The sequence below is a fragment of the Hyperolius riggenbachi genome, chromosome 11, assembly GCF_040937935.1.
Source record: "Hyperolius riggenbachi isolate aHypRig1 chromosome 11, aHypRig1.pri, whole genome shotgun sequence".
NCBI lineage: Eukaryota > Metazoa > Chordata > Amphibia > Anura > Hyperoliidae > Hyperolius > Hyperolius riggenbachi.
The window spans coordinates 256,089,375-256,116,182 of NC_090656.1; the positions used below are offsets into that span (position 1 = coordinate 256,089,375).

The 26,808-nt window shown below is 43.8% G+C and overlaps 1 protein-coding gene across 1 annotated transcript in view; it reads right to left on the minus strand.

Moving 5' to 3' along the window:
* Nucleotides 1-26,808, minus strand: part of UEVLD (UEV and lactate/malate dehyrogenase domains) — a 60,540-nt gene that overhangs the window by 26,711 nt on the left and 7,021 nt on the right. The window contains exons 3-5 of the mRNA XM_068261754.1: nucleotides 20,899-20,964; nucleotides 17,071-17,234; nucleotides 980-1,115 (exon numbers count right to left, since the gene is read on the minus strand). Coding sequence (XP_068117855.1) covers nucleotides 980-1,115; nucleotides 17,071-17,234; nucleotides 20,899-20,964 — 366 coding nt within the window. The remainder of the gene's footprint in view (nucleotides 1-979; nucleotides 1,116-17,070; nucleotides 17,235-20,898; nucleotides 20,965-26,808) is intronic.

A 26,808-nucleotide genomic window follows, 5' to 3' on the forward strand; every position in this document is an offset into this window, starting at 1 on the left:
ATCTGGGCCATGTATGCCCAGCTTTAGGCTCACATAGAAAATAAATGTACACCCAATAAGAAAACAAGTTTGTTGTTAGGAGTTATTATGATGTGGTTTATCTATTGCAGCACAGGAAACATTCTTATTTCAACATAAAAGTAAACAAGACACAGAACATTTATAAATAGATATCACGCTTTTCTCCAGGCTGAATCAAACCACTTCAGAGATGCAGCCACTTAGGGTGCACTCCACGGGCGACCAGGATCCTTAGGGAATCTTGCCCAAAGACTCCTGTTTAACCTACTGGCTTGATCTGGGATTCGAACCCCCGGGTCTAACGCTAAAAACCTACACCAAAGCCAACAGCCTTACCAGTACATAATCCAAGAGTACAAGCATAATTTAGGTTAAGGGCGATAGTTGTGGGATAGTGATGAGGGTGCCATACGAGAGATTTGCAGAGATGAGCAGCAGATGAGAAGTGGTGGAAGGATCAACTGTAGAGATTTGCAGAGATGAGCAGCAGATGAGAAGTGGTGGAAGGATCAACTGTAGAGATCTGCAGAGAGGAGTAGCACATGAGGAGTGGTGGGAGGAGCAAGTGTAGAGATTGGCAGAGAGGAGTAGCACATGAGGAGTGGTGGAAGGAGCCAGTGTAGAGACTGGCAGAGAGGAGCAGCACATGTGGAGCCAGTGTAGGGATTGGCAGAGAGGAGCAGCACATGTGGAGCCAGTGTAGGGATTGGCAGAGAGGAGCAGCACATAAAGAGTAGTGAAAAGGATAGTTTCTCACTATCCTCTGCTTAGCTGCAGCATTCTTGATGGGCAGCAGAAGCGAGAATTTTGTTATTAGGAGCCCCAGGTAAGAGCATAGGACAATAATCCATGCAGGAGATTATGAGGTCGTGTTAGGAAGGAGTCAAGTGTTTTTTAGGCACAGTCATAATAGGTTTGACAAGAAGATGGCTGACATCTCATGGAAAGTTAGTCTTACCGTCAGTGACCTTAGAGATGTAAGACAGCAACTCCCTCTGTCTGTCCACCTCGGCGGCAGAGAGAGAATACAGTGGAAGCTCCTCCTCAAACTTTGACACCATCTCTTTGATCAGACCAAGGATTGTGGATTTGGGCTAAAAAAATAAAAAGTGAAAGTCACATTCAGGCTTGAAATGGTGAGGGCCACCATATCTTCTGCCATCCGTAAATGCCAGTACACCTATGCTTTTCACATTGTTCCTTGCAGCTCGTTATTTAAAGTGATTTGAAACTTAGCATTTCCCCCTTGCTCTAAAAGGATTATTTACATCATAGAATCTACTACCACAAAAAAAAGTTGTAACAGAACAGCATTTAAACAGTTAAACACAGCACTTTGTTCTTCAGTGGAAAGTTCCTTGCTTTAGTGAAAAGCTTCTGGCCACATCCGAGGAGGTGATAACATTATCTTTTGTTTACATTCCTTTGTCAGATACATTTAGCAAACATTAGCAAACTGCCGAAACTGAGCCGATAAGCAGAGAGAGCTGAGAAGTGATCACTTGACAGATTGTAATATATAAATACAGCAGCTAAGCAGTAAAGCTTTCAGAGCAGATAATCTGTACTTTGGGAATTTGTAGACAGATAATATTACTTGTGCACAAAAGGAAAAGGTGGGGGCAAAGCTGGCGCTGGACACCTGCTCCCCCTCCCTCTCCTGCTGCTCCCGACCCCTCCTTAAGAAAGTCCGGATCCCCCTGCTGCTAATGCCTTACATAATACACACTGCAGATCAGCTCTGCCGACAGCTAATCTATAACAGCGCTGTCCTACACACAGATCACTTCCTGCACATGGCGGTGTTTGCTAGACTACATTAACTGCCTTCACCGTTGATCTGCGGTATGAATTATGCAGGGCCCAAGCAGCAGGGGATCCAGAGTTTAGGGTTTCAATTTTGTGAGCGTTTAGGGAGGTTTTCAAAATGCTAGCGATTTCCCCAAACGCTCAGCTAATGTTAATGGATGGGCCAAATACCACTGGAACAATTACGATATCCAAAATTGCAAACGCAGAACATGCAGCATTTTTAGCGATTAGCGTTTCTGCAATGTAAAGTATATAAACGCTGGCATAATCATTTGTCAAAACCTACACAGTGCGATTTGCTGGCGTTTTTAAATTACTGCACACTGTAAAAAAAAATAAAATTAATTAAAAGGACCAATCAGAAATAAAAACTATTTGCTACACAATCGCTGGCAAAACGCTTACACTTTTTAAAATCGCTACCGAAATCGCCAGAAAACGCTCATGAAATAGCTTACAAAACGCTCATTAAAAACTCTGGCAATTGCAATTAGCGATAGCGCTTTGTAGTGGGTTCCAGGCCTTAAAGGGAACCTGAAGCGAGTAAAATTATTTAAAATAAACACACGACGTAGCTGCAAATGAATATTACATACTTACCTCGCTGTCAGTTCCTCTCAGAAGCGCACCATTTTCTTCTTACAATGATCCCTTCCAGTTCTGACAACATTTTGGCAGAACTGAAATATAACAGTTGCTGTCAGTTATATAATCAGCAGCTGTCAGTTACAACTAAATGTGCAAGGTAATCTCCATGTGTCCCTATGGCTTAAAGTGTACCTAAAGACAAAAAAAAAAAAAAAAAAAAAAGAGATTAACTCACCTGGGGCTTCCCTCAGCCCCCTGCAGACGATCGGTGCCCTCGCAGCTCCGGTCCGATGCTTCTGGACCCGCCGGCAACGACTTCCGGTTTCGCCGTCACCGGCCGACAGGCATGGTCATGGACAGGCAAGGCATCACTCGCGTTCCCATGCCTGTCGGCCGGCGACGGCCAAACCGGAAGTGTTCGCTGGCGGGTCCTGGGCCATCGGAGCGGAGCTGCGAGGGCACTGATCGTCTGCAGGGGGCTGAGGGAAGCCCCAGGTGAGTTAATCTCATTTTTTTTTTTGACTTTAGGCTATCTTTAAGTGGGTGATATTACAGTATAACAGTGTGCTGACCTAGAAGCTGTAGAGGGGTAATGGCCATTTTTACAATGGAGGACGGAGAAATCCATTGATAATAGTGGACAAATGGGATGCAGGAGAGGAGAAAGAGATTGAGTAGTAGACTACACAGAAGGCAAGTATGAACGGTGTATGGTTATTTGGACTTTTTATTTTCAGTTCAGGTTCTCTTTAAGGAGGGGGCCAGGAGCAGAGGATTTGCCCCCTTCCTGATTTCTTATTCTTTTGCATGTTTGTCACACTTAAATGTTTCTGCTCATCAAAAAACGTTAACTATTAGTCAAAGATAACATAATTGAACATAAAATGCAGTTTTAAATGATGGTTATTATTTAGTAAGAAAAAAAACTCAAAACCTACATGGCCCTGTGTGAAAAAGAAATTGCCCCCTGAACCTAATAACTGGTTGGGCCACCCTTAGCAGCAATAACTGCAATCAAGCATTTGCGATAACTTGCAACGAGTCTTTTACAGCACTCTGGAGGAATTTTGGCCCACTCATCTTTGCAGAATTGTTGTAATTCAGCTTTATTTGAGGGTTTTCTAGCATGAACCGCCTTTTCAAGGTCATGCCACAACATCTCAATAGGATTCAGGTCAGGACTTTGACTAGGCCACTACAAAGTCTTCATTTTGTTTTTCTTCAGCCATTCAGAAGTGGATTTGCTGGTGTGTTTTGGGTCATTGTCCTGCGGCAGCACCCAAGATCGATTCAGCTTGAGTTGACGAACAGATGGCCGGACATTCTCCTTCAGGATTTTTTGCTAGACAGTAGAATTCATGGTTCCATCTATCACAGCAAGCCTTCCAGGTCCTGAAGCAGCAAAACAACCCCAGACCATCACACTACCACCACATTTTACTGTTGGTATGATGTTCTTTTGCTGAAATGCTGTGTTACTTCTACGCCAGATGTAATGGGACACGCACCTTCCAAAAAGTTCAACTTTTGTCTCGTCGGTCCACAAGGTATTTTCCCCAAAGTCTTGGCAATCATTGAGATGTTTTTTTTAGCAAAATTGAGACGAGCTCAATGTTCTTTTTTAAAAGTGGTTTGTGCCTTGGATATCTGCCATGCAGACCGTTTTTGCCCAGTCTCTTTCTTATGGTGGAGTCGTGAACACTGACCTTAATTGAGGCAAGTGAGGCCTGCAGTTCTTTAGATGTTGTCCTGGGGTCTTTTGTGGCCTCTCGGATGAGTTTTCTCTGCGCTCTTGTGGTAATTTTGGTCGGCCGGCCACTCCTGGGAAGGTTCTTTACTGTTCCATGTTTTTGCCATTTGTGGATAAATGCTCTCATCGTGGATCGCTGGAGTCCCAAAGCTTTAGAAATGGCTTTATAACCTTTACCAGACTGATAGATCTCAATTACTTTTGCTCTTAATTGTTCCTGAATTTCTTTGGATCTTGGCATGATGTCTAGCTTTTGAGGTGCTTTTGGTCTACTTCTCTGTGTCAGATAGCTCCTATTTAGGTGATTTCTTGATTAGAACAGGTGTGGCAGTAATCAGGCCTGGGGGTGACTACAGAAATTGAACTCAGGTGTGATAAACCACAGTTAAGTTATTTTTTAACAAGGGGGGCAATCACTTTTTCACACAGGGCCATGTAGATTTGGGGATTTGTTCTCACTAAATAATAAAAACTATCATTTAAAACTGCATGTTGTGTTCAATTATGTTATCGTTGACTAATAGTTAATGTGTGCGTGTGTGTGTGTTGCAAAAGTATTCAGCCCCCCTAAAGTTTTCCACATTTTGTCATACTACTGCCACAAACATGCATCAATTTTATTGGAATTCCACATGAAAGACCAATACAAAGTGGTGTACACGTGAGAAGTGGAAAGAAAATCATACATCATTCCAAACATTTTTTACAATAAATAAATAATGCAAAGTGGGGTGTGCATAATTATTCGGCCCCCTGAGTCAATACTTTGTAGAACCACCTTTTGCTGCAATTACAGCTGCCAGTCTTTTAGGGTATGTCTCTACCAGCTTTGCACATCTAGAGAATGAAATCCTTGCCCATTCTTCTTTGCAAAACAGCTCCAGCTCAGTCACATTAGATGGACAGCGTTTGTGAACAGCAGTTTTCAGATCTTGCCACAGATTCTCGATTGGATTTAGATCGGGACTTTGACTGGGCCATTCTAACACAAAGATATGTTTTGTTTTAAACACACGCACCTACGTATTTCTATTTAAAGGTCCAGAGCGGGCTAGTAAGCACAGAGGTGCCAAGCCATACTGGGACTTTGAGCTGGTAAGACACATCCACCGATACATTATATGTTTTATTACCTTATTCTCTGATAAGTCTAGACGAGTAACCTTCCTCCTTCTTACCATACTCTCTATACTTTTTCTTTCTCTCACCATATCTCCACCACTACATTGCCCCCCCCCCCCCCTCCCTCCCTTCCTCTTCTCCCCCCGACCCCATCACCCCTGGTCATGTTGATTGTCCTCACTTGATCCATCCACTCTTAATAGCGGCCACTATCATTTCAGCTCCTACCACTCACTCAGAGAACAATAGACCTTATACCAGACTACCTCATACGCTTCCTTCCCTTATCACAAATATACACTTATGTTTACAATGTTGTTTACCATCTTGTAGCATACAGTTGCAGCTCTCTGACATGGTATTTGTCTCTGTCATTTCTTAGTGTGATACTCCTATTGTCTAATGCCTGAAGAAGCGGGATCTATACCCGTGAAACGCGTCGCAGTGTTCCTTGGAGTATGTGAATAAATTATTGTTGTTTACAATTGACAGCATCTTGTCTGTTTGAGGTTGGTTGGTCCACCACCACCGCCTTGATATTTTAAACCTTTTAGTACCTTTTATCCTACTGGCGCCTCTGTACAATGACTTATGTTTTGTTTTAAACCATTCCATTGTTGCCCTGGCTTTATGTTTAGGGTCGTTGTCCTGCTGGAAGGTGAACCTCCGCCCCAGTCTCAAGTCTTTTGCAGATTCCAAGCGGTTTTCTTCTAAGATTGCCCTGTATTTGGCTCCATCCATCTTCCCATCAACTCTGACCAGCTTCCCTGTCCCTGCTGAAGAGACCCCCCCCCCCCCCCCCAGAGTCTGCCACCTGAGCTGTAGATCTCTGCAGCTCGTCCAGAGTCACCATGGGCCTCTTGAATGCATTTCTGATCAGCGCTCTCCTTGTTCAGCCAGTGAGTTTAGGTGGATGGCCTTGTCTTGGTAGGTTTACAGTTCTGCCATACTCCTTTCATTTTTGAATGATCACTTGAACAGTGCTCCGTGGGATGTTCAAGGCTTTGGAAATCTTTTTGTAGCCTAAGCTTGCTTTTAGTTTCTCAATAACTTTATCCCTAACCTGTCTGTTGTGTTCTTTGGACTTCATGGTGTTGTTGCTCCCAATATTCTCTTAGACAACCACTGAGGCTGTCACAGAGCAGCTGTATTTGTAGTGACATTAGATTACACACAGGTGCACTCTATTTAGTCATTAGCACTCAGACCAAAGGGGGCTGAATAATTACGCACACCCCACTTTCCAGTTATTTGTTGTTTGTTTTTTAATTTGTAATGTATGATTTTTGTTCCACTTCTCACATGTACACCACTTTGTATTGGTCTTTCATGTGAAATTCCAATAAAATTGATTCATGTTTGTGGCAGTAATGTGACAAAATGTGGAAAACTTCAAGGGGGCCGAATACTTGCAAGCCACTGTATATCACACACACTTATTTTTTCAATTTCATTATAAAAACATGCAGAATATAGTACTCTCCTCAATGTTATGCTTAGTCACGACCGGTAATACCAGTCAGGTAATGACTCACTGTGTGAAACTGCTGATGGGTTTGGTCATGTGACATTATCTGTGCATGTGGCTGATTGCGTCACACGGTGACACATACCAGCGAAGAAGCAGTAGAGTATTGTACCGTGGTAGCCCTCAGTAAAAGCGAGACGTATGCCAGGGAAGTAGTAATTACTGGAGCAGGAAATAAACACAGTAACTGAAGCTGGAGTCTTTAAAGTGAACCTAAACTAAATGAAAAACAAATAAACAAACAAAAAAAAAAAAAATAACTTACCTGGGGCTTCTACCAGCCCACTGCAGCCACCCTGTGCTTGTGCTGAGAGAAATCAATCCTATAGTCCCCCACTTTCATTTCTGGTGACTTGACTCAGTAAGCCGGTGGCCACTGCACTTACGCCCCTGATCGCGCTCCCGTAGCGGAGAGCACCCTGTGGACGCGCAGTATGAGATTTTCTCATGATGCGCATGCGCAGAATGAGAGGAGCGTGATCGAGGACAGGCATGGCCAGGGCCGCAGTGGCCATTGGCTGGCTGAGACACCAGAAACGAAACTAGCTCTCTGCGGGGGACCAGAGGATTGGTTTGTCCCGGCACGGGCACAGAGCGGCTGCAACAGGCCGGTAGAGTCCCCAGGAAAGATAAACCGTTTTTTTTTTCCATTGAGGCTGCATTTCCACTTGTGCGGTGGGAATCATCGCGGGGGGGGGGGGGGGGGGGGGGGGAAAATCGCATGCAAATTTTCATGCGAATTCGCATGGATGACGATGTATGCGAATTTAACCATGGCAGTGCTGGTGTGATTTTTCATGAAAATTCGCATACCCAAACCGCATGCGAATTTACTATTAAATACATTGTATGCAATTCGCATAGCGGTATGCAAATTCTGATGGCTCTGCCATGCAAATTTTTTCTGCACAGAAAAACGCAAAGGAATCCTGACAAGTGGAAACAGTCCCATTCACTTGTATTGCTATGCGAATTTGCATGCGAATTCGCGATAGTGGAAATGGGCCCTTAGTTTTAACTTCCTTTAGTTTAGGTTCACTTTAAAGTACTACAGACTAAGCCGAGAACATTCTATAGCCTTTCTTGGCACAAGCATTCAGGAATTAAAATACAGCTGAAGTGACCAAAAAGAAAAAAGGAGGTTCGATACTTACCTCAGTACTGGTAGCCTATATGGATGTTCTAGAACCTTCCTGGATCCTTATCAAGCCCCCCCAGTCCAGTACAGGGACCCTCTATACCCATTCCACTCTGTGTGAGTCTCTTCTGGCTGAGCGTGCCTGGGGGGCGAGCGGATCCGGACTGGGCAAGTACAGTCCATCCACAAAGGAAAAAAAACAGCTAGAAGGCGTGGCCTTTCTCTGCGGAGGCTCAAAGAGGATCCTCTGCCCCCAAACCCCCCCTCCCCCCCCCCCCCCCCCCCCCCCCCCACAGCGAGCGAGTTTCGCTTCTGACGACTCGATGGCCACGGCGCCTCCACAGCCCTGGCCGTGCCTGTCCTCGATCATGCTCCTGTCATCCTGCGCATGCGCAGTACAAGGAAAACTCATACTGCGGATGCACAGGATGCTCTCAGCGACGGGAGCGTGATTGGGGGACGCAGGTGCAATGGGCACCGACTCATTAAAGTGAACCTCCAGACTTAAAATCGACTCAGCAGCACTGAAAAGGCTTGGTGTTTCTTTAACAGTTTCACAGCATCAAAACTTTGTTTCTCTTATACAAGCCTCATTTTTAGCTGCACAGAAGAAAACTGCCCAGGCTTTTTTCCCCTGATGCTGTGCAAAGCATGATGGGATTTCTGATGTTGTGGTTCTCGTTCTGCTGTTTTGGTGCAATTTTTTTTTTTTGACATTTTGAATTTGACATTTGAAGCCTAGTGTGTGCAGCTGGGAGGGGTTATCAGGACACAGGACAGTTGGAACTGTGTCTCATGCTCCCTGTCACCTCCTTTCAACCAAAAAGATGGCTGCCCCCATGAATCACAAACATTTGCCTGTTCTTTTAAAACAGGGTGGGTAAAAGATTATATTACCTATCTATTCTAATTAACATAACTAATGTAACTTAATAACAGTAGGTTTGTTTAGGCTTAAGTTCCCCTTTAAGTTGCCAGAAAGGAAAGTGAGACGCTGTGGCGGACCAGAGGATCGGTTTGTCCTGGCACAAGCACAGGGCAGCTGCAGAAGCCGGTAGAAGCCTCAGGTAAGTTTTTTTGTTTTTCATTTAGTTCAGGTTCACTTTAAAGAGGAACTCCAGTGAACATTTTACTGTTGGCAGGTTATGTAGCTGCTGCATGCTTTTTTGGCAGTTGGAAACAGCTGTAACAGCTATTTCCCACAATGCAACAAGGTTCACAGACAGGAAACTGCCCCCCCCCCCCCCCCCCAAAAAAAGTATGTACTTTTCGTGTGGGACGGGTTTCTTGTGGGAGGGGTTTCACCACAATATCAGTCATACAGCGCCAGGGGGGTGGTCTGTATGTGAAAAGGAATAGATTTCTCAAGTAAAAGGGGGTATCAGCTACTGATTGGGATAAAGTTCCATTTTTGGTCGAAGATTCTCTTTAAAGACTCCAGCTTCAGTTACTGTGTTTATTTCCTGCTTCAGTAATTACCTCTCCCCTGGCATACTTCTTGCTTTTAGGCCTTGTTCACATTATAAATCGCCAATGCTTTTTCCAGCGCTGAACATTTTTTTTTTTTAGATTTTTAAAATCGCTTTTCCCTGCACTGTATTAAGCGCTTTCTTAAAGGGGTTCTCTTGCACTAAAAAAAAAAACAAAAAAAATAAACGGCACTTACCTGGGGCTTCTGTTGGCCCCCTGCAGCTGTCATGTCCCGCGCCGTCTTCCTCCGATCACCCGTTCTCCACCGCCGTCACTGGTGTAATTCGTGTAACTAGACTAATAGACGTGCGGCTGCGTGGCCGCGTCAGCAGGAGCTTACTGTGCAGGCGCAGTACAGTAAAACCTCGTACTGCGCAGTAAGCTCCCACTGACACGTGCAGGAGCGAGCACATGCTTGGCCGTGCAGCCGCATTTGTATTCATCTAGTTAGACGTAGAATTACACCGGTGCCGGCGGTGGGGAACGGGTGATCGGAGGAGGACGGCGCAGGACATTCCAGCTGCAGGGGGCCGATAGAAGCCCCAGGTAAGTGGCAGTTTGTTTTTTTTTAAAGTGCAAGAGAACCCCTTTAAGTGATTTTGCAGAGGGATTTTTTTTCTTTCACTTCCTGACGTCATTCAGGAAGTGAACTCTTGTACCCGGAAATTAATAAATACAATGTACTTATTCATGAAAGTGCTCAGCAAAACTCTATACAAATCTCTTTTTCAAGCATTTTGTGATTTCCCTTTACTTTCCATTGAGGCAAATCGCCACAAAAATGGTCCAGGCAGTGCTTTGGTGAGCGGATCGGAAACGAACCACTTATATGTGAATACTCTCATAGGGAATAATTGCACAAGAGCTTTTAGGGCGATTTTGAAAATTGCTGGCGCTTAAAAAAAAAGCCGAACCGATTTCTGGCAGCACTACAGGACAATTACTTGACTCAAATGGTAACGGAACCAACTAGGGGGAATGCGTTACTGGATCGGATCATTTCTAATAGACCAGATAATGTATCAAATGTGCAGGTTCAAGAACATTTGGGAAATAGTGATCACAACATGATAACAATTGATCTGGTGACTGATAGGCCACGGGGCAGCGGGAACACTAAAACTATGAATTTTAGAAAAGCAAAGTTCAATCAAATTAGGCAGGCACTAAGTTTGGTGAACTGGGATAATGTACTACAAGGGGAGGACACTGAAGGGAAATGGCAAGCTTTTAAACTTATTCTCAATCAATATTGTAGTATGTATATCCCATATGGAAACAAAATGTCTAGGAATAAAAAAAGGCCTCTATGGATGAATAGAAAGGTTAGGGATAAAATGAAGAGGAAAAGGAATGCCTATAAGGTCCTAAAACAGGAGGGGACCGAGGCTGCACTAAGCAATTACAAGGAGTGCAATAAAAATTGTAAAAAAGAAATTAGGCTGGCAAAGATTGAAGCTGAAAATCAAATCGCTAGGGATATCAAATCTAACCCAAAAAAGTTTTACAAGTACATCAACTCTAAAAAAAGAAAGGTTGACTGTATAGGACTCCTAAAGGATGAGGGTGGGAACTCAATAGTGGATGACCAAGGTAAGGCAGAGTTATTCAATGCTTTCTTTGCTTCTGTCTTCACAAAAGAAACAGCACTGTTGCAAACTACAGAGGCGGAAGAGTCTCAATCTTCTAACTGTAATATTAAATACTTAACGCAGGAAGAAGTGAAGGAAAGACTAAATAAATTAAAAACAAACAAGGCACCTGGCCCGGATGGCATGCATCCTCGGGTCCTAAGGGAATTAAGTTCAGTTATAGATAAACCCCTTTATCTTATCTTTTGTGACTCTCTTGCAACTGGCAGAGTCTCAGTGGATTGGCGTAAAGCCCATGTTTTACCATTATTTAAAGAGACACTGAAGCGAAAAAAAAATTATGATATTATGATTTGTATGTGTAGTACAGCTAAGAAATAAAACATTAAGATCAGATACATCAGTCTAATTGTTTCCAGTACAGGAAGAGTTAAGAAACTCCAGTTGTTATCTCTATGCAAAAAAGCTATTAACTCTCCGAGTTTAGTCGTCGTCGTGGAGAGGGCTGTTATCTGACTTTTATTATCTCAAGTGTTATTGTACGGTTTACTTTTCCTCTGCTAGAGGAGACTTCATTACTTCACAGACTGCTCTGAAAGACTCATTTTGAATGCTGAGTGTTGTGTAATCTGCACATATTATAGAATAATGCAATGTTAGAAAAAACACTATATACCTGAAAATAAAAGTATGAGAATATTTTATTTGCTGCTAATCTTCTAGTAATTATTCATAGTACACAACCAATTCACTATATCATATTTTTTTTTTCGCTTCAGTGTCTCTTTAAGGAGGGCAAAAAATCAGATCCAGGAAATTATAGACCTGTAAGTTTAACATCAGTTGTATGCAAACTATTTGAGGGGTTACTAAGAGATACTATACATGACTTCATAGTAGAAAATAATCTTATTTCTCAGCATCAACATGGGTTTACTAAAGACAGGTCCTGTTTGACTAACATGCTCAGCTTTTATGAGGTAGTGAATGCTAATATGGATATTGGGAATGCTGTAGATGTGATATACTTGGACTTTGCAAAGGCCTTCGACACTGTTCCCCACAGAAGTCTGGTGCAAACGTTGAGGATGCAAGGACTGGGGAAGAGTTTGTGTGCATGGATAGGGAACTGGCTAATGGACAGAAAACAAAGAGTTGTGGTCAATGGATCCAGTGGCGTAGCAATAGGGGGTGCAGAGGTAGCGACCGCATCGGGGCCCTTGGGCCAGAGGGGCCCCGTGGGGCCCACTCTCAACCACAGAATTAGCTCTCTATTGGTCCTGTGCTGGTAATAATCACTTCTATAGATGCTTTTATTAGTAGTAATCATTAACAAGCTGTTCCCCATCCCTTTCTTGCACTTCTGACACTGGTTGTCTTTGGCAGGTTTTGGTGCGCCATATCAATTGTTATGTATATAGTGCTTGGGGGGGCCCCAATGTAAACCTTGCATCGGGGCCCATAGCTCCTTAGCTACGCCACTGAATGGATCATACTCAAAATGGGAGACTGTTAGCAGTGGGGTCCCACAGGGGTCTGTACTGGGTCCAGTGCTCTTCAATTTATTTATTAATAAGTAGATGCAGTAGTGAGCAATGTTGCTATTTTTGCAGATGATACAAAATTGTGCAGAATCATCAACTCTCAGGAAGATAGTGTCATATTGCAACAGGATCTGGATAGGATGGCTATATGGGCACATACATGGCAGATGAAGTTCAATGTTGACAAATGTAAAGTCATGCATTTTGGTCGTACCAATGGTCTAGCACCATACAAAATAAATGGGATACAGTTGGGGACATCAAACTTGGAGAAGGACTTAGGAGTACTCATCGACAACAAGTTAAATAATCGTACTCAATGCCAAGCCGCTGCAGCTAAAGCAAACAAAATTTTGGGATGCATTAAAAGGGAAATAAAAACTCGAGATGCTAGCATAATATTGACCCTGTTTAACTCTCTAGTAAGGCCACATCTGGAATATAGAATTCAGTTCTGGGCACCACATTACAAAAAAGATATTGCAGTTTTAGAGCAGGTGCAGAGACGAGCTACAAAATTGATACGTGGGATGAAAGGTCTCGCTTACCAAGAAAGGTTAGATAAACTGGGTTTGTTTAGTCTAGAGAAAAGACGCCTTAGAGGAGATCTGATTAACATGTATAAATACATCAGAGGGCAATATAATAGCTTGGCGGATAAGCTTTTTGTCCCTAGGCCTTCTCAAAGGACTAGAGGACATGATCTGCACATGGAGGAAAAACGTTTTAGCCATTTATTTAGGAAAGGGTTCTTTACAGTAAGAGTGATTAAGATGTGGAATGCATTGCCACAGGAAGTCGTTATGGCAAACTCTATACCTGCATTTAAAGGGGGCTTAGATGCTTTCCTTGCGTTGAAAGACATCCATGGCTACAATTACTAGGTTATGCCTAATGATGTTGATCCAGGGATTTTATCTGATAGCCATCTGGAGTCAGGAAGGAATTTTTCCCTTTTGGGGCTAATTGGACCATGCCTTGTGGGGTTTTTTTCGCCTTCCTCTGGATCAACAGGGGTATGTGGGGGACAGGCTGGAGTTGTACTTTGTACTGGTTGAACTCGATAGACGTATGTCTTTTTTCAACCAAAATAACTATGTAACTATGTAACGCCCTAGGTGTGGACAAGCCCTTACTGATGGCTACAAAGGCACAAAGGAAAAAAAGCCAGCTAGAAGGTGAGGAGGGACCCTGAGCTGCAATGGGGGCCCAAGGAGGAGACAGGGAAGCTTCTCCCCACTGGTGAAGTAACCGTCTAATTGTTTATTTATTTCAGTCGTACCTTAACCTTTTCGGGACCGGCCGCCTAACCCCCTTTAAAGAGACACTGAAGCGAGAATAAATCTCGCTTCATTGCTTATATTCAGCAGGGGCATGTGTGCCCCTGCTAAAACGCCGCTATCCCGCAGCTAAATGGGGGTCCCTTACCCCCCACCCCCCCCTGCAAAATCAACGACCAACTTGGTCGTAGATTTTGCTGCTGTTGAGGCAGGGCTAACGGCTGCAGCCCTGCCTCTCAGTGCAGTCTATCAGCGGCGCATCCCCGCCCCTCCCAGCGAAGCGAAGGAAGACAGAGGGGCGGGGGAGAGGCGGAGATACGCGCTGACAGACGCACGTAAGGCATGGCTGTGGCCATTAGCCATGCCTCAATGCGGAAGTGATTCCCCGCTGCACGGAGGGGATTTGGGAGGTAAGGGACCCCCGTTTAGCCGCGGGATAGCGGTGTTTTAGCAGGGGCACACATGCCCCTGCTGAATATAAGCACTGAAGCGAGATTTACTCTCGCTTCAGTGGCTCTTTAAGGACCAGGCATTTTGCGGTGGGGGGGGGGGGTGCACGTTTCGGGGGGGGGGGGGGGTCAGGCGGCCGGATCCCCTCTGTGGCTGGCTGTGCAGTGTCCCCACCCCATGGTGGCAGGTGTCCCCCCCTTTCGCCAGCAGCCATCACCTCACCTTCCAGGCTCCAGCGATGAGCCGCAGTAGCCCCCTCTTCTCCGGCCGGCATCTCCGCTCCTAATGCCGCTTAGTTCCGGGTCACGGCTTGATGACATAATCAAGCCGGGACCCGGAACTAAGCGGCATTAGAAGCGGAGATGCCGGCCAGAACAGAGGGGGGTGCCGATCGTCGCTGGAACGGCAGGGAGGTGAGTGGATCCTCTTCTTTTTCCCCCTGCTGCCGCCGCTGTCAAGGTGATCACTACGATCCGACGGCGATGGCTGCTGATTGCGATGCCATACGCGATGGCTGCTGATCACTCGGGGGAGATGTCAGCTGTCATATGACAGCTTAATCTCCCCCTCCGGGTGTGCACGATTGCGTCGTGAGCGGAAACGGCGGGCCGGCGTAGATCCTACACCGCATCAGGCTAGAACAGCCACAAGTGCGGCGTAGGATCTCATGCACTGACATAATTTGTGGGAGGGGTTTCACAACAAAATCAGCTATACAGCTGATGATCCGTTTGTGAAAAGTAAAATATTTCTCATGGGAAAGGGGGTATCAGCTACTGATTGGGATGAAGTTCAATTCTTGGTCACGGTTTCTCTTTAAGGCTGGCTTTACATATATTGTTTGTGATGCACTGCGATGCTCCTGTCGCAACGCAAATAATGACAAACATATGACCCTGCGTCAGAGTACATCAACAGGTTAATATGCATAGCCCCGCCCCCCGCTCAGTGACACTCCGTGCTGGGCAGGAAGAACGTCACTGGGATTCCCGTCGGTCCACAAATGTGCGCTGCAACGCACTCCAGTCGATGAAATTCCTGTTTCACCCATCGACTCGATACTTCCGTTGCCGATGCAGTCATATGGTAATGTGCTGCTGACTTTGCGGCAATTCAGAAACTTCTGGTACAAAGTGACGCTGCAAGTGTGCAAGGCACCTTTGACTTGCATTGCCGCTGTGTTACCCTGCAGTAAAACAAGGTCATGCAATGCAAGCTTGCAAAGCTAGTGTAAAAGGGGCCTCAATAACACCGGAAGAGAAAAAGACATGGTGGCTGCCATATTTATTTCCTGTTAAACAATACCAATTGCCTGGCAGTCCTGCTGATCTCTTTGGCTGCAGTAGTGTCTGAATCACAACCCTTAAAGAGAACCAGAGATGAAGCACCCTCATGTATTTTACCTTATAAATCAGTGGGAACATGACAGTAAACACCTAATCTGCTCTTTGTTTCATTGTTCTCTGTTTAATCTGACTGTTATCACCTCTGATAAGAATCCCTGACTGAGCACTCAGTCTGGCTTTGCTAAGGAAAGATTATAGCTGAGTCTGTCTTCTCTGGTGTCTTTTCAAGCCCAAGCCTGCCCCCTTGTGGCTCTGCTATAATGACTCAGCTATAATTATTCCCTGCAAAGCCAAACTGAATGCTCAGTCCGGGATTCGTATCACAGCTGATAACAGACACTTTTAGCAGTGAGAATGAAACAGAGAGCAGGGTAGGCGATTTCTCTAATATTCCCACTGATATATATGGTAAAATACATGAGGGTGCTTCGTCTCTGGCTCACTTTAAACAAGCATGCAGCTGATCCGGTCACACTTCAGTCAGAAATGCCTAATGTGCTGCATGCTTGTTCAGGGGCTATGGCAAAATCAGTATGTCAGGCTCCATATTCCTCTCACTTCAGGTTTGGATAACTGACCTGAGTGGGATATGGATGCTGACATTTTTTTTTTTAAACAATGCAGATTGCCTGGCTGTGCTGCTGACCCTCTGCATCTAATACTTTTAGGCATAGCCCCTGAACAAGCATGCAGCAGATCAGGTGTTTCTGACTGAAGTGTGACTGGATTAGCTGTATGCTTGTTTAAAGGGAACCTGAAGCAAGGAAAATTATTTAAAATAAACATGGCTGCAAATAAATATTACATACTAACCTCGCTGTCAGTTACTCTCAGAAGCTCTCCATTTTCTTCTGTCAGTGATCCCATCCAGTTCTGACAATATTTTGTCAGAACTGAAATATACCAGTTGCTGTCAGTTATATATCAGCAGCTGTCAGTTACAACTGAATGTGCAAGGTAATGTCCATGTTTTCCTACGGCTCAAGTGGGGGATATTACAGTATAACAGTGTGCTGACCAGGAAGCTGTTATGGGGTAATGGCCATTTTTTAAAATGGAGGACTGAGAACTCCATTGATCAGAGTGGACAAATGTGACGCAGAAGAGGATAAAGAGATTGAGGAGTAGACTATACAGGAGGTAAGGATGACCTGTGTATGGTTATTTGGACTTTTTTTCAGTTCAGGTTCTCTTTAAGCCAAAGAGACCAGCAGGGCTGCCAGGCAACTGGTATTGTTTAAAAGGCAATACATATGGCAGCCTCCGTATACCTCTCACTGGTTAGTTGTCCTTTATACTTTCTGATAATTTTAATTTGAAAACCTCCACACAGCACACAATTTGCATAAAGGTTATACGCAGGCTGGTACTATTTTAATCCCACTGACCAGAGCAGCAAAAATAGGATATTAAAAAAAAAAATACTCACATGACTCCAGTTCTGAAGATACGGCAAGTATATCCTGCCCTGGGCATCGATGTGTTTGCCCACCCGGATGCCCATGCTTTCTGTTGGTTTCAGGAAGCAGAGAGGGGGAGCGAAGGGGTGCGAGTCCAGGACCCACAGGCAGATCGGGATGTTGTAACTGTTACCTGCAAAACACAAGGCGGTCAGGACAGGATGGCAGCACCGCGGGGGGGAATGTTCTACCAGCAGCAGGCATCAGGCCTCTTTCACATCTGACCGCGTGCAGGAGCTGTTTCCTGCACGTGTCATAAGCCCTGCGGCGTGTCGTCGGGAATCTGCGGTGTGACGCAATCAGCGGCGGTAGCCATTAATTGAACCCAACGAAAAACGCCGGCTCCCGGCGGATCGACAGGTGTGTTGACCGGCAACGCCGGCATCCTGGCGGGTGTGTTGACCGGCAACGCAATTGAAACGCAGCGTCGGGTGTGAAAGGTAAAATGAAAGTCTATGGACTTTCATTTCACCTTGGTTAACGCAAAGAATTGCCTTTGCGTTGAAACGCACGAAAAGGGCTCTGGTGTGAAAGAGCCCTCAGGCCCAACATAAACACAACTCCAGCAATGGCATGTGCGGCGTGCTCCCTCTCCTGGTAGTGCAGCTCCCAAGTCACGACGTGGTTTGAATTCTGCATCACAAGATCATCCCTCCTTAGGGGGGCAGCTGTGGACAGCTCTCCTGGGTGTGGCCATGCTCACAGTGGCGTAGCTAAGGAGCTATGGGCCCTGGTGCAAGTTTTACATTGGGGCCCCCCCAGCAGTCTATAGAGAATAATTGATACGGTGCACCAAAACCTGCCAAGGGCAAACACAGTGTCAAAGTTGAAAGAAGGGGATGGGGGAACAGTTTATTTTTACCATTCAAAGCATCTATGGAAGTGATTATTACCAGCATAGGACCAATAGAGCGCTAATACTGTGGCTAAGGGAGGGCCCCAATACGGTCGCGACCTCTGCAACCCCTATTGCTGTGCCACTGTATATGCTCGTGGGGGGGGGCTGTCTGTGCTGCTGCTCCCCCTTCCCCTGACGGTGCAGATGCAGCACTCCTGGGTGACGAGTGTGCTTGAGGGAACGGCTTTGGCTGCTTCCCTTTCCTGGGGACATAGGAGGCCTACACGTGGTACCTCTATTTAAAAGTAAATCATGTAGTAAATATTTTATGTGGACAACATCCTCTCAGTGGCAGGAAGAGGTAGTGTACAGGTAGTCCCAGACTTATGAACGCTCGACTCACGAACGACCCACCGATACGAACGGCATGGATTCTGTGTACCCATGGGAACAAGCCAAAAAAATGTTTTCAAATTGGACTTGTAGTTTTTGAGAAAAGCGATTTTAAAAAGTTCAAAGAAAAAATGGCTTTTAAACTTGTATAAGTAGGTACAGAGGTGACACTGGAGGCACAGAGGAGGTACAAGGGACAGAGATGGCACAATGTTCCGACTTAAGAACAGATTCAGGTTGACAACAAACCTACAGTCCCCATCTCGTTCGCTAACCGGGGACTACCTGTAATTGGTTTCGGCTCTGCGGATGCAATTGCACAAGTTGTGTCTTTAAAGCAGTATAAAACCCTGACATAATATTCAATAAAACATGTTTTCCTACTTTTTATATGCCATACGGCTATCATATTTGCTTTTGTGCATAAGAAGTATTATTCATTTAGAAATAAGTTTCCAAAGTACACTTTTTTGCTTTGAGAGCTGACTTTGCATATTTTTTCATCTTGACATATAAGCAGAAATACTTCCTGACTGCCTCTCTTTGTTCAGGAGAGTCTGCAGTGTCAGAGAAGTGTTTGTTTACATTCCTCACTTGATACAATTAGGCTGCTTTCACAGTGCGACGTTACAGGCGCACGTTAGAGCAGCCAGTAACGCAGCCCAACTCACAGTAATGTAAAATCAATGGGCTGTTCACAGTGCCCACGTTGCGTTGGAGTATAATGCTGCGTTAAAGTTAATGGGAACCCACCTTAAAAAAAAGAAAAAAGTCAGATAGTCATCTAAGGAGAGGGAAGGCTCGGTCCTAATGAGCCTTCCCTCTCCTCTGCCCGTGCCCGCTCAGGATCCCCCGTAGCAGTATTCGACCGTTTCGGTCAAATACTGCCACTTCCGCCGCCGAAGGGAGGTTTCGGAAGTCTTCGGGAGCACTCGGGCTCCTGAAGACGGGCCTCTCCATACTGCGCATGCGCGAGCGCCCTCTATGACGCACTCGCGCGTGCGCAGTATGCAGCCGCCGGCCTTCGAGAGCCCGAGTGCTCCGAAGTCTTCTGAAGTCCCTGCGGCGGATTTGACTGGAGCATCCACCGGGCACCGGGAGAGGGTAGGCTCATTAGGACTCAGAGCCTTCCCTCTCCTTGAGTATCTGACTTTTTTTGTAAAGATGGGGTTACATTAGCTTTAAATGAAAGTGCAGCGTGCTGTGCGTTATACTCGTATTTGGCTGCGTTCAACTGTTTGCACATACTCCTACTTTTTTTTTTTAAATGTGCCGCAGGCGCAGTTTTCGTTCGATCCGTATGCGTCAAAAAGTACGCATCACGTACGCATCAAGAGACGCAGTGCAATGTAACGTCCAACTTCAAAGCTAATGTGCGTTGCGTTCGGGGCACGTTATGCGACCTTAACATCGCATCCAACGTAACGTCTTAGTGTGAAAGAGCCCTTAAACACAAGATAACATCATCTCTAGTTCCAATGTGTCCACCTTTCCCGGCATTGAGCTTTTCTGTCCTGTGTTTAACCCTTTGAATGCTGTTCTAGTAAAAAAACAAAAATTCTGGTAGTATATAATATGCTGTAAATAAGGTTTTAGAGCAAATAATTGCTGGGTTTCATTCTGCTTTAAATTTGCCGAGAGGCTTTTCTGCAGCCAAAGTCCAGTACAGAGTCCTGACCTGTTCAGATTTTCCGCATGAGCAGATGTTTTGCCCATAACCCCCTAAGGTGGCAGTGCCCCGAGCTCGATGAGAAAATGGTGCAGAGACTGCACTATCCGCTCTGCTCTGAATCGACACCCTTCAACTGGGAGCCGAGACCAATAGTCCCAGGAAGTAGACTGTGAAGAACTGAGACCACAATCTGCTAACAGGAACCTCATCAGGCTCTAAAGGGCCTAGCTTTGCAGGGAGAGGTGAACAGCTGCAGGCAAGCAGAGCTACACAATTGGAGTTTTTCCAAATATTGCCTTTCCAAAGATAAGATAGGGCAGCATAGTGGCGTAGTGGTTAGCGCTCTCGCCTTGCAGCGCTGGGTCCCAGATATATATATTACAGTATACTGCAAGTTTTCATTACTTAGTGCATTATCTGCACTCCAGTCTGGGAATCCAGTCACTCAGCATGTGACAGGCAGCTCCCACCTCCCTCAGCCTCACAGACTGCATCACATAGTCAAGCACACAGAGCCTGCAGGGGGCGTGCATAACTTGTATTCATTACAGCAGAGGCACCCCATTCCTCCTTGGGTTGACAAAGCTTGACAAAGAAAAGATTAGATATATTACAGAGTCAGTGCAACTAGAAAAGGCTGCAGCAAGTAAGACCACATTAGAACAGGTATAGGAACTTATAGGATAAAATAAATTAGGCTGGACATTTTGTTACAGAGTCTCTTTAAAAAGATCCTTCCCACTTGGCTAGCTCCAAGTCAATCATAGTCAGAGGACAACGACAACGGGAAGAATATTTAATAACACCACACAATGAATCGCTCATCAGCCACACATGTCAGAGCAATTCCGAACTTCACTTCGGCCAGAAAAGTCAAAATAAACAAGCAATTACCCTGGAACTTCATCGGGACGGTTCCGGTGAGGTTTAGCAAATCCTTCTGGGATCCGTCTTTGAAAGCTGCGAAAAAGCAGAAATCAGAGGAGTGAGATATCAGCGGACCCCACACACAGCCAGAGATGACATTATACAGAGATCAAGTGAGACTGAAGTGAAGAAAAAAAAAATCAAACATATAATGAATTCTATGTGTAGTATGGATAATTAATAGAAAATTAGTAGCAAAGAAAATAGTCTCATTCCAATTATCAGGTATATAGCTTTTTTAAAACTGCATAATTAGATTGTAAGCTCGCAAGGGCAGGGCTCTCTCCGCCTTTTGTGTCTTGGAAATCACTATACATTTAATTTATCATGTTACTTTTATCACTGTCATTACCAATTCTGTATTTTGTATTATGGATTTTGTATCATTTTGTATTTTGTCACTAATTATGTATCTTGTATATTGGTGCACACCATTGTCTGTATTATGTACCCCATGTTTGTTTCTTACTTTGTACAGCGCCATGGAATATGTTGGCGCTTTATAAATCAATAATAATAATAATTTATAATTCTGTCATATCTGCAATTACAAGCCATCCTCTTTATTTTCATAAACTATAAAATAAGCAGAGCTAATGACCCTTTCAACTTCCCTGCAGTAAAAATCTTATCTAAATCTGTCTCTGTTACTTTGATGTATTAGTGCTCCAGAAAACAGCGACCCAAGTTGGGCCAGAGAGCTCAGAGAAGATCTTTTGCATAGATAACAACAGAAGTTTCTTAAAGAGAACCTGAACTGAAAATAAAAAGTCAAAATAACCATACGCAGGTCATACTTACCTCCTGTATAGTCTACTACTCAATCTCTTTATCCTCTTCTGCGTCCCATTTGTCCACTGTGATCAATTGAATTCTCAGTCCTCTATTTTAAAAATGGCCATTACTCCATAACCGCTTCCTGGTCAGCACACTGTTAAACTGTAATATCACCCACTTGAGCCATAGGGAAACATGGACATTACCTTGCACATTCAGTTGTAACTGACAGCTGTTGATATATAACTGACAGCAACTGGTACATTTTAGTTCTGACAAAATGTTGTCAGAACTGGAAGGGATCACTGTAAGAAGAAAATGGTGAGCTTCTGAGAGGAACTGACGGTGAGGTTAGTATGTAATATTCCTTTACAGCTATATAATGTGTTTATTTTAAATAAAAGTTACTCGTTTCAGGTTCCCTTTAACTCTTCCTGTACTGGAAACAATATGAGACTCATATCTATGCTACTATTGTTTTATTTATTTCTTAGCTGTACTACACATACAAATCATTAGATCACAAGTTTATATTCACTTCAGATTCCCTTTAATTAAAAGGAACACTATCACAAAAAACTAACATTTACAAATGCTTGCGTACACATACATAGAGGAAGAGAAATCTTAGAGCAAATGCACTATAAGTTACTTTTTTCCTAAGTAGCTGCCACTTACAGTAGGTATAATTTGCTCTGAACTCTCCCCGACAGATTTCAAGATAGACTATCTCCTCATGGGAGATTCTCAGGGGTTTTCTAAAGCATTTTCTACATGGCAGAGACATGGTCCCCCTGCCAGAATAGTGGCACACAGGTAAAGAGGCCTGCAGTTGGCTTTGTATAAGTTCCCATGAGGATATGCTTTTGAAAACACTGGGGGGGGGGGGGGGGGAAGAATCCCCCATGGAAAAATGTACTAGTCTAAAACCTGCCAGTAAGAGCTGTCCGATTAATAATACTGGAAGTGCCAAGGAGATGGATTTTTTAAACACCCTGAACCTGGTACATAAGGATCTACCGTGGAAAGTTTTGGGCTACTTTGGATTTGCAGCTGTGCTTATGCGGTCATTGCAGGTATTACCCCTGGGAGATTGCCTAACCCTAACCGGTCACCCTATTGCCAATTCCCTTTCCTAGTACTTATCCTGCCCCCCACCCCTGCTCTCCACTAACATTATTCCCCCTTCCCATGCAACTTACCTTTCCCTATCAGTCCTTTGCCAAAAATATATAAGACAATCAGCTTCTGTCATCCTAGTCCCAGCAGTTATTTCAAGTGTCACTACAAAAAGGATTAAAAACTGGGAAAATTGCTTGGGTGTATAGAAAAAAGAAAAAAACTACCCTACACCATTCAATTTTCATATTAATTGATCAGAAAAATTCACCACTCCCAATCGACTTATAAAGAAAAACAAAAAACGGGAAATACAAAAAAAAAAAAAAAAAAAAAAAAAAAAAAAAAAAAAGCTTTCTATTCTTCGGGATAATCAACCATTTTTGAACTTCAGTAAAACCAGCTCATTTTATTGTATCGTGTGTGGCCAACTTTAGAGCTGTCCTGTAGAGCCTGCAAGGAGGGACTAATGGTAAAAACTCAGTCAGTTAGGTCTTATTCTAATGGGAGGTCATATTCTATTAAACAATTTATCACATAGTTACATAGTTACATAGTTATTTTGGCTGAAAAAAGACATATGTCCATCGAGTTCAACCAGTATAAAGTACAACACCAGCCCGCTCCCTCACATATCCCTGTTGATCCAGAGGAAGGCGAAAAAACCCTTACAAGGCATGGTCCAATTAGCCCCTAAAGGGAAAAATTCCTTCCCGACTCCAGATGGCAATCAGATAAAATCCCTGGATCAACATCATTAGGCATTACCTAGTAATTGTAGCCATGGATGTCTTTCAACGCAAGGAAAGCATCTAAGCCCCCTTTAAATGCAGGTATAGAGTTTGCCATAACGACTTCCTGTGGCAATGCATTCCACATCTTAATCACTCTAACTGTAAAGAACCCTTTCCTAAATAAATGGCTAAAACGTTTTTCCTCCATGCGCAGATCATGTCCTCTAGTCCTTTGAGAAGGCCTAGGGACAAAAAGCTCATCCGCCAAGGTATTATATTGCCCTCTGATGTATTTATACATGTTAATTAGATCCCCTCTAAGGCGTCTTTTCTCTAGACTAAATAAACCCAGTTTATCTAACCTTTCTCGATAAGTGAGACTTTCCATCCCACGCATCAATTTTGTTGCTCGTCTCTGCACCTGCTCTAAAACTGCAATATCTTTTTTGTAATGTGGTGCCCAGAACTGAATTCCATATTCCAGATGTGGCCTTACTAGAGAGTTAAACAGGGGCAATATTATGCTAGCATCTCGAGTTTTTATTTCCCTTTTAATGCATCCCAAAATTTTGTTAGCTTTAGCTGCAGCTGCTTGGCATTGAGTACGATTATTTAACTTGTTGTCAATGAGTACTCCTAAGTCCTTCTCCAAGTTTGATGTCCCCAACTGTATCCCATTTATTTTGTATGGTGCTAGACCATTAGTACGTCCAAAATGCATGACCTTACATTTGTCAACATTGAATTTCATCTGCCATGTATGTGCCCATATAGCCATCCTATCCAGATCCTGTTGCAATATGACACTATCTTCCTGAGAGTTGATGATTCTGCACAATTTTGTATCATCTGCAAAAATAGCAACATTGCTCACTACTGCATCTACTAGGTCATTAATAAATAAATTGAAGAGCACTGGACCCAGAACAGACCCCTGTGGGACCCCACTGCTAACAGTCTCCCATTTTGAGTACGATCTATTGACCACAACTCTTTGTTTTCTGTCCATTAGCCAGTTCCCTATCCATGAACACAGACTCTTCCCCAGTCCTTGCATCCTCAACTTTTGCACCAGACTTTTGTGGGGAACAGTGTCGAAGGCCTTTGCAAAGTCCAAGTATATCACATCTACAGCATTCCCAATATCCATATTAGCATTCACTACCTCATAAAAGCTGAGCATGTTAGTCAAACAGGACCTGTCTTTAGTAAACCCATGTTGATGCTGAGAAATAAGATTATTTTCTACTATGAAGTCATGTATAGTATCTCTTAGCAACCCCTCAAATAGTTTGCATACAACTGATGTTAAACTTACAGGTCTATAGTTTCCTGGATCAGATTTTTTGCCCTTCTTAAATAATGGGAAAACGTGGGCTGTACGCCAATCCATTGGGACTCTGCCAGTTGCAAGAGAGTCACAAAAGATAAGATAAAGGGGTTTATCTATAACTGAACTTAATTCCCTTAGGACCCGAGGATGCATGCCATCCGGGCCAGGTGCCTTGTCTATTTTTAATTTATTTAGTCTTGCCTTCACTTCTTCCTGCGTTAAGTATTTAATATTACAGTTAGAAGATTGAGACTCTTCCGCCTCTGTAGTTTGCAACAGTGCTGTTTCTTTTGTGAAGACAGAAGCAAAGAAAGCATTTAATAACTCTGCCTTACCTTGGTCATCCACCATTGAGTTCCCCCCCTCATCCTTTAGGAGTCCTATACAGTCAACCTTTCTTTTTTTAGAGTTAATGTACTTGTAAAACTTTTTTGGGTTAGATTTGATATCCTTAGCGATTTGTTTTTCAGCTTCAATCTTTGCCTGCCTAATTTCTTTTTTACAATTTTTATTGCACTCCTTATAATTGCTTAGTGCATCCTCAGTCCCCTCCTGTTTTAAGACCTTATAGGCATTCTTTTTCCTCTTCATTTTATCTTTAACCTTTCTATTCATCCATAGAGGCCTTTTTTTATTCCTAGACATTTTGTTTCCATATGGGATATACATACTACAGTATTGATTGAGTATAAGTTTAAAAGCTTGCCATTTCCCTTCAGTGTCTTCCCCTTGTAGTACATTATCCCAGTTCACCAAACTTAGTGCCTGCCTAATTTGAGTGAACTTTGCTTTTCTAAAATTCATAGTTTTAGTGGTCCCGCTGCCCCGTGGCCTATCAGTCACCAGATCAAACGTTATCATGTTGTGATCACTATTTCCCAAATGTTCTTGAACCTGCACATTTGATACATTATCTGGTCTATTAGAAATGATCAGATCCAGTAACGCATTCCCCCTAGTTGGTTCCGTTACCATTTGAGTCAAGTAATTGTCCTGTAGTGCTGCCAGAAATCTGCTGCTTTTACCAGAATGGGTAGCCTCAATACTCCAGTCAATGTCTGGAAAGTTGAAGTCGCCCATAATTATGACCTCATTTTTACCTGCAGCTTTTTCAATCTGCTGTAGTAATCACAGTTCTGCAGGTTCATTAATAAGAGGTGGCCTGTAGCATACCCCAATAAGCAATTGGCAACTTTTATTTCCACCATGAATATTTACCCAAACGGACTCCACATCTTCGCAATCTTCCTCCATCTCATCGTTGAGGACAGCTGTAAGAGAATTCTTAACAAAGAGACAAACCCCTCCACCTTTTTTCCCTGTTCTATCCCTCCTAAACACATTGTATCCTTTTAAATTAGCTATCCAGTCATGGCTTTCATCCATCCATGTCTCGGTTATTCCCACAATGTCATAGCCTTTGTCATTCAGAATGAACTCTAGTTCGTCTATTTTATTTGCAAGGCTCCGAGCATTGGTTACCATGCACTTTATATTTTTACCACCACATTTACCAATTTTGTTTACATGAAATGGGCTACTTGAATTTTTACCAACCTCCTTAATCTTTACACTGTCCCCACCCCCCTCTCCACCCTCCATAATGATAGGTTCCCACTGTCTTTTTACCTCATCTTGTCTACGTATTGAGACTTTATCCTCCCGCCTCCCCGCCGGACCACCCGTGTTGTGTACCTTTTATGGTGCCAGCGTGGGCTCCAATATATTGGGAGAACAACCAGAGCTCTTTGTGAGCGTCTTGGGGAACATGTACATAAAATAAAGGTTTTCAACAGCATAGTGTGTCTAGACCAGGCATGGGCAAACTTGGCCCTCCAGCTGTTAGAGGAGAACTGTAGTGAGAGGTATATGGAGGCTGCCATATTTGTTTTCATTTAAGCAATACCAGTTGCC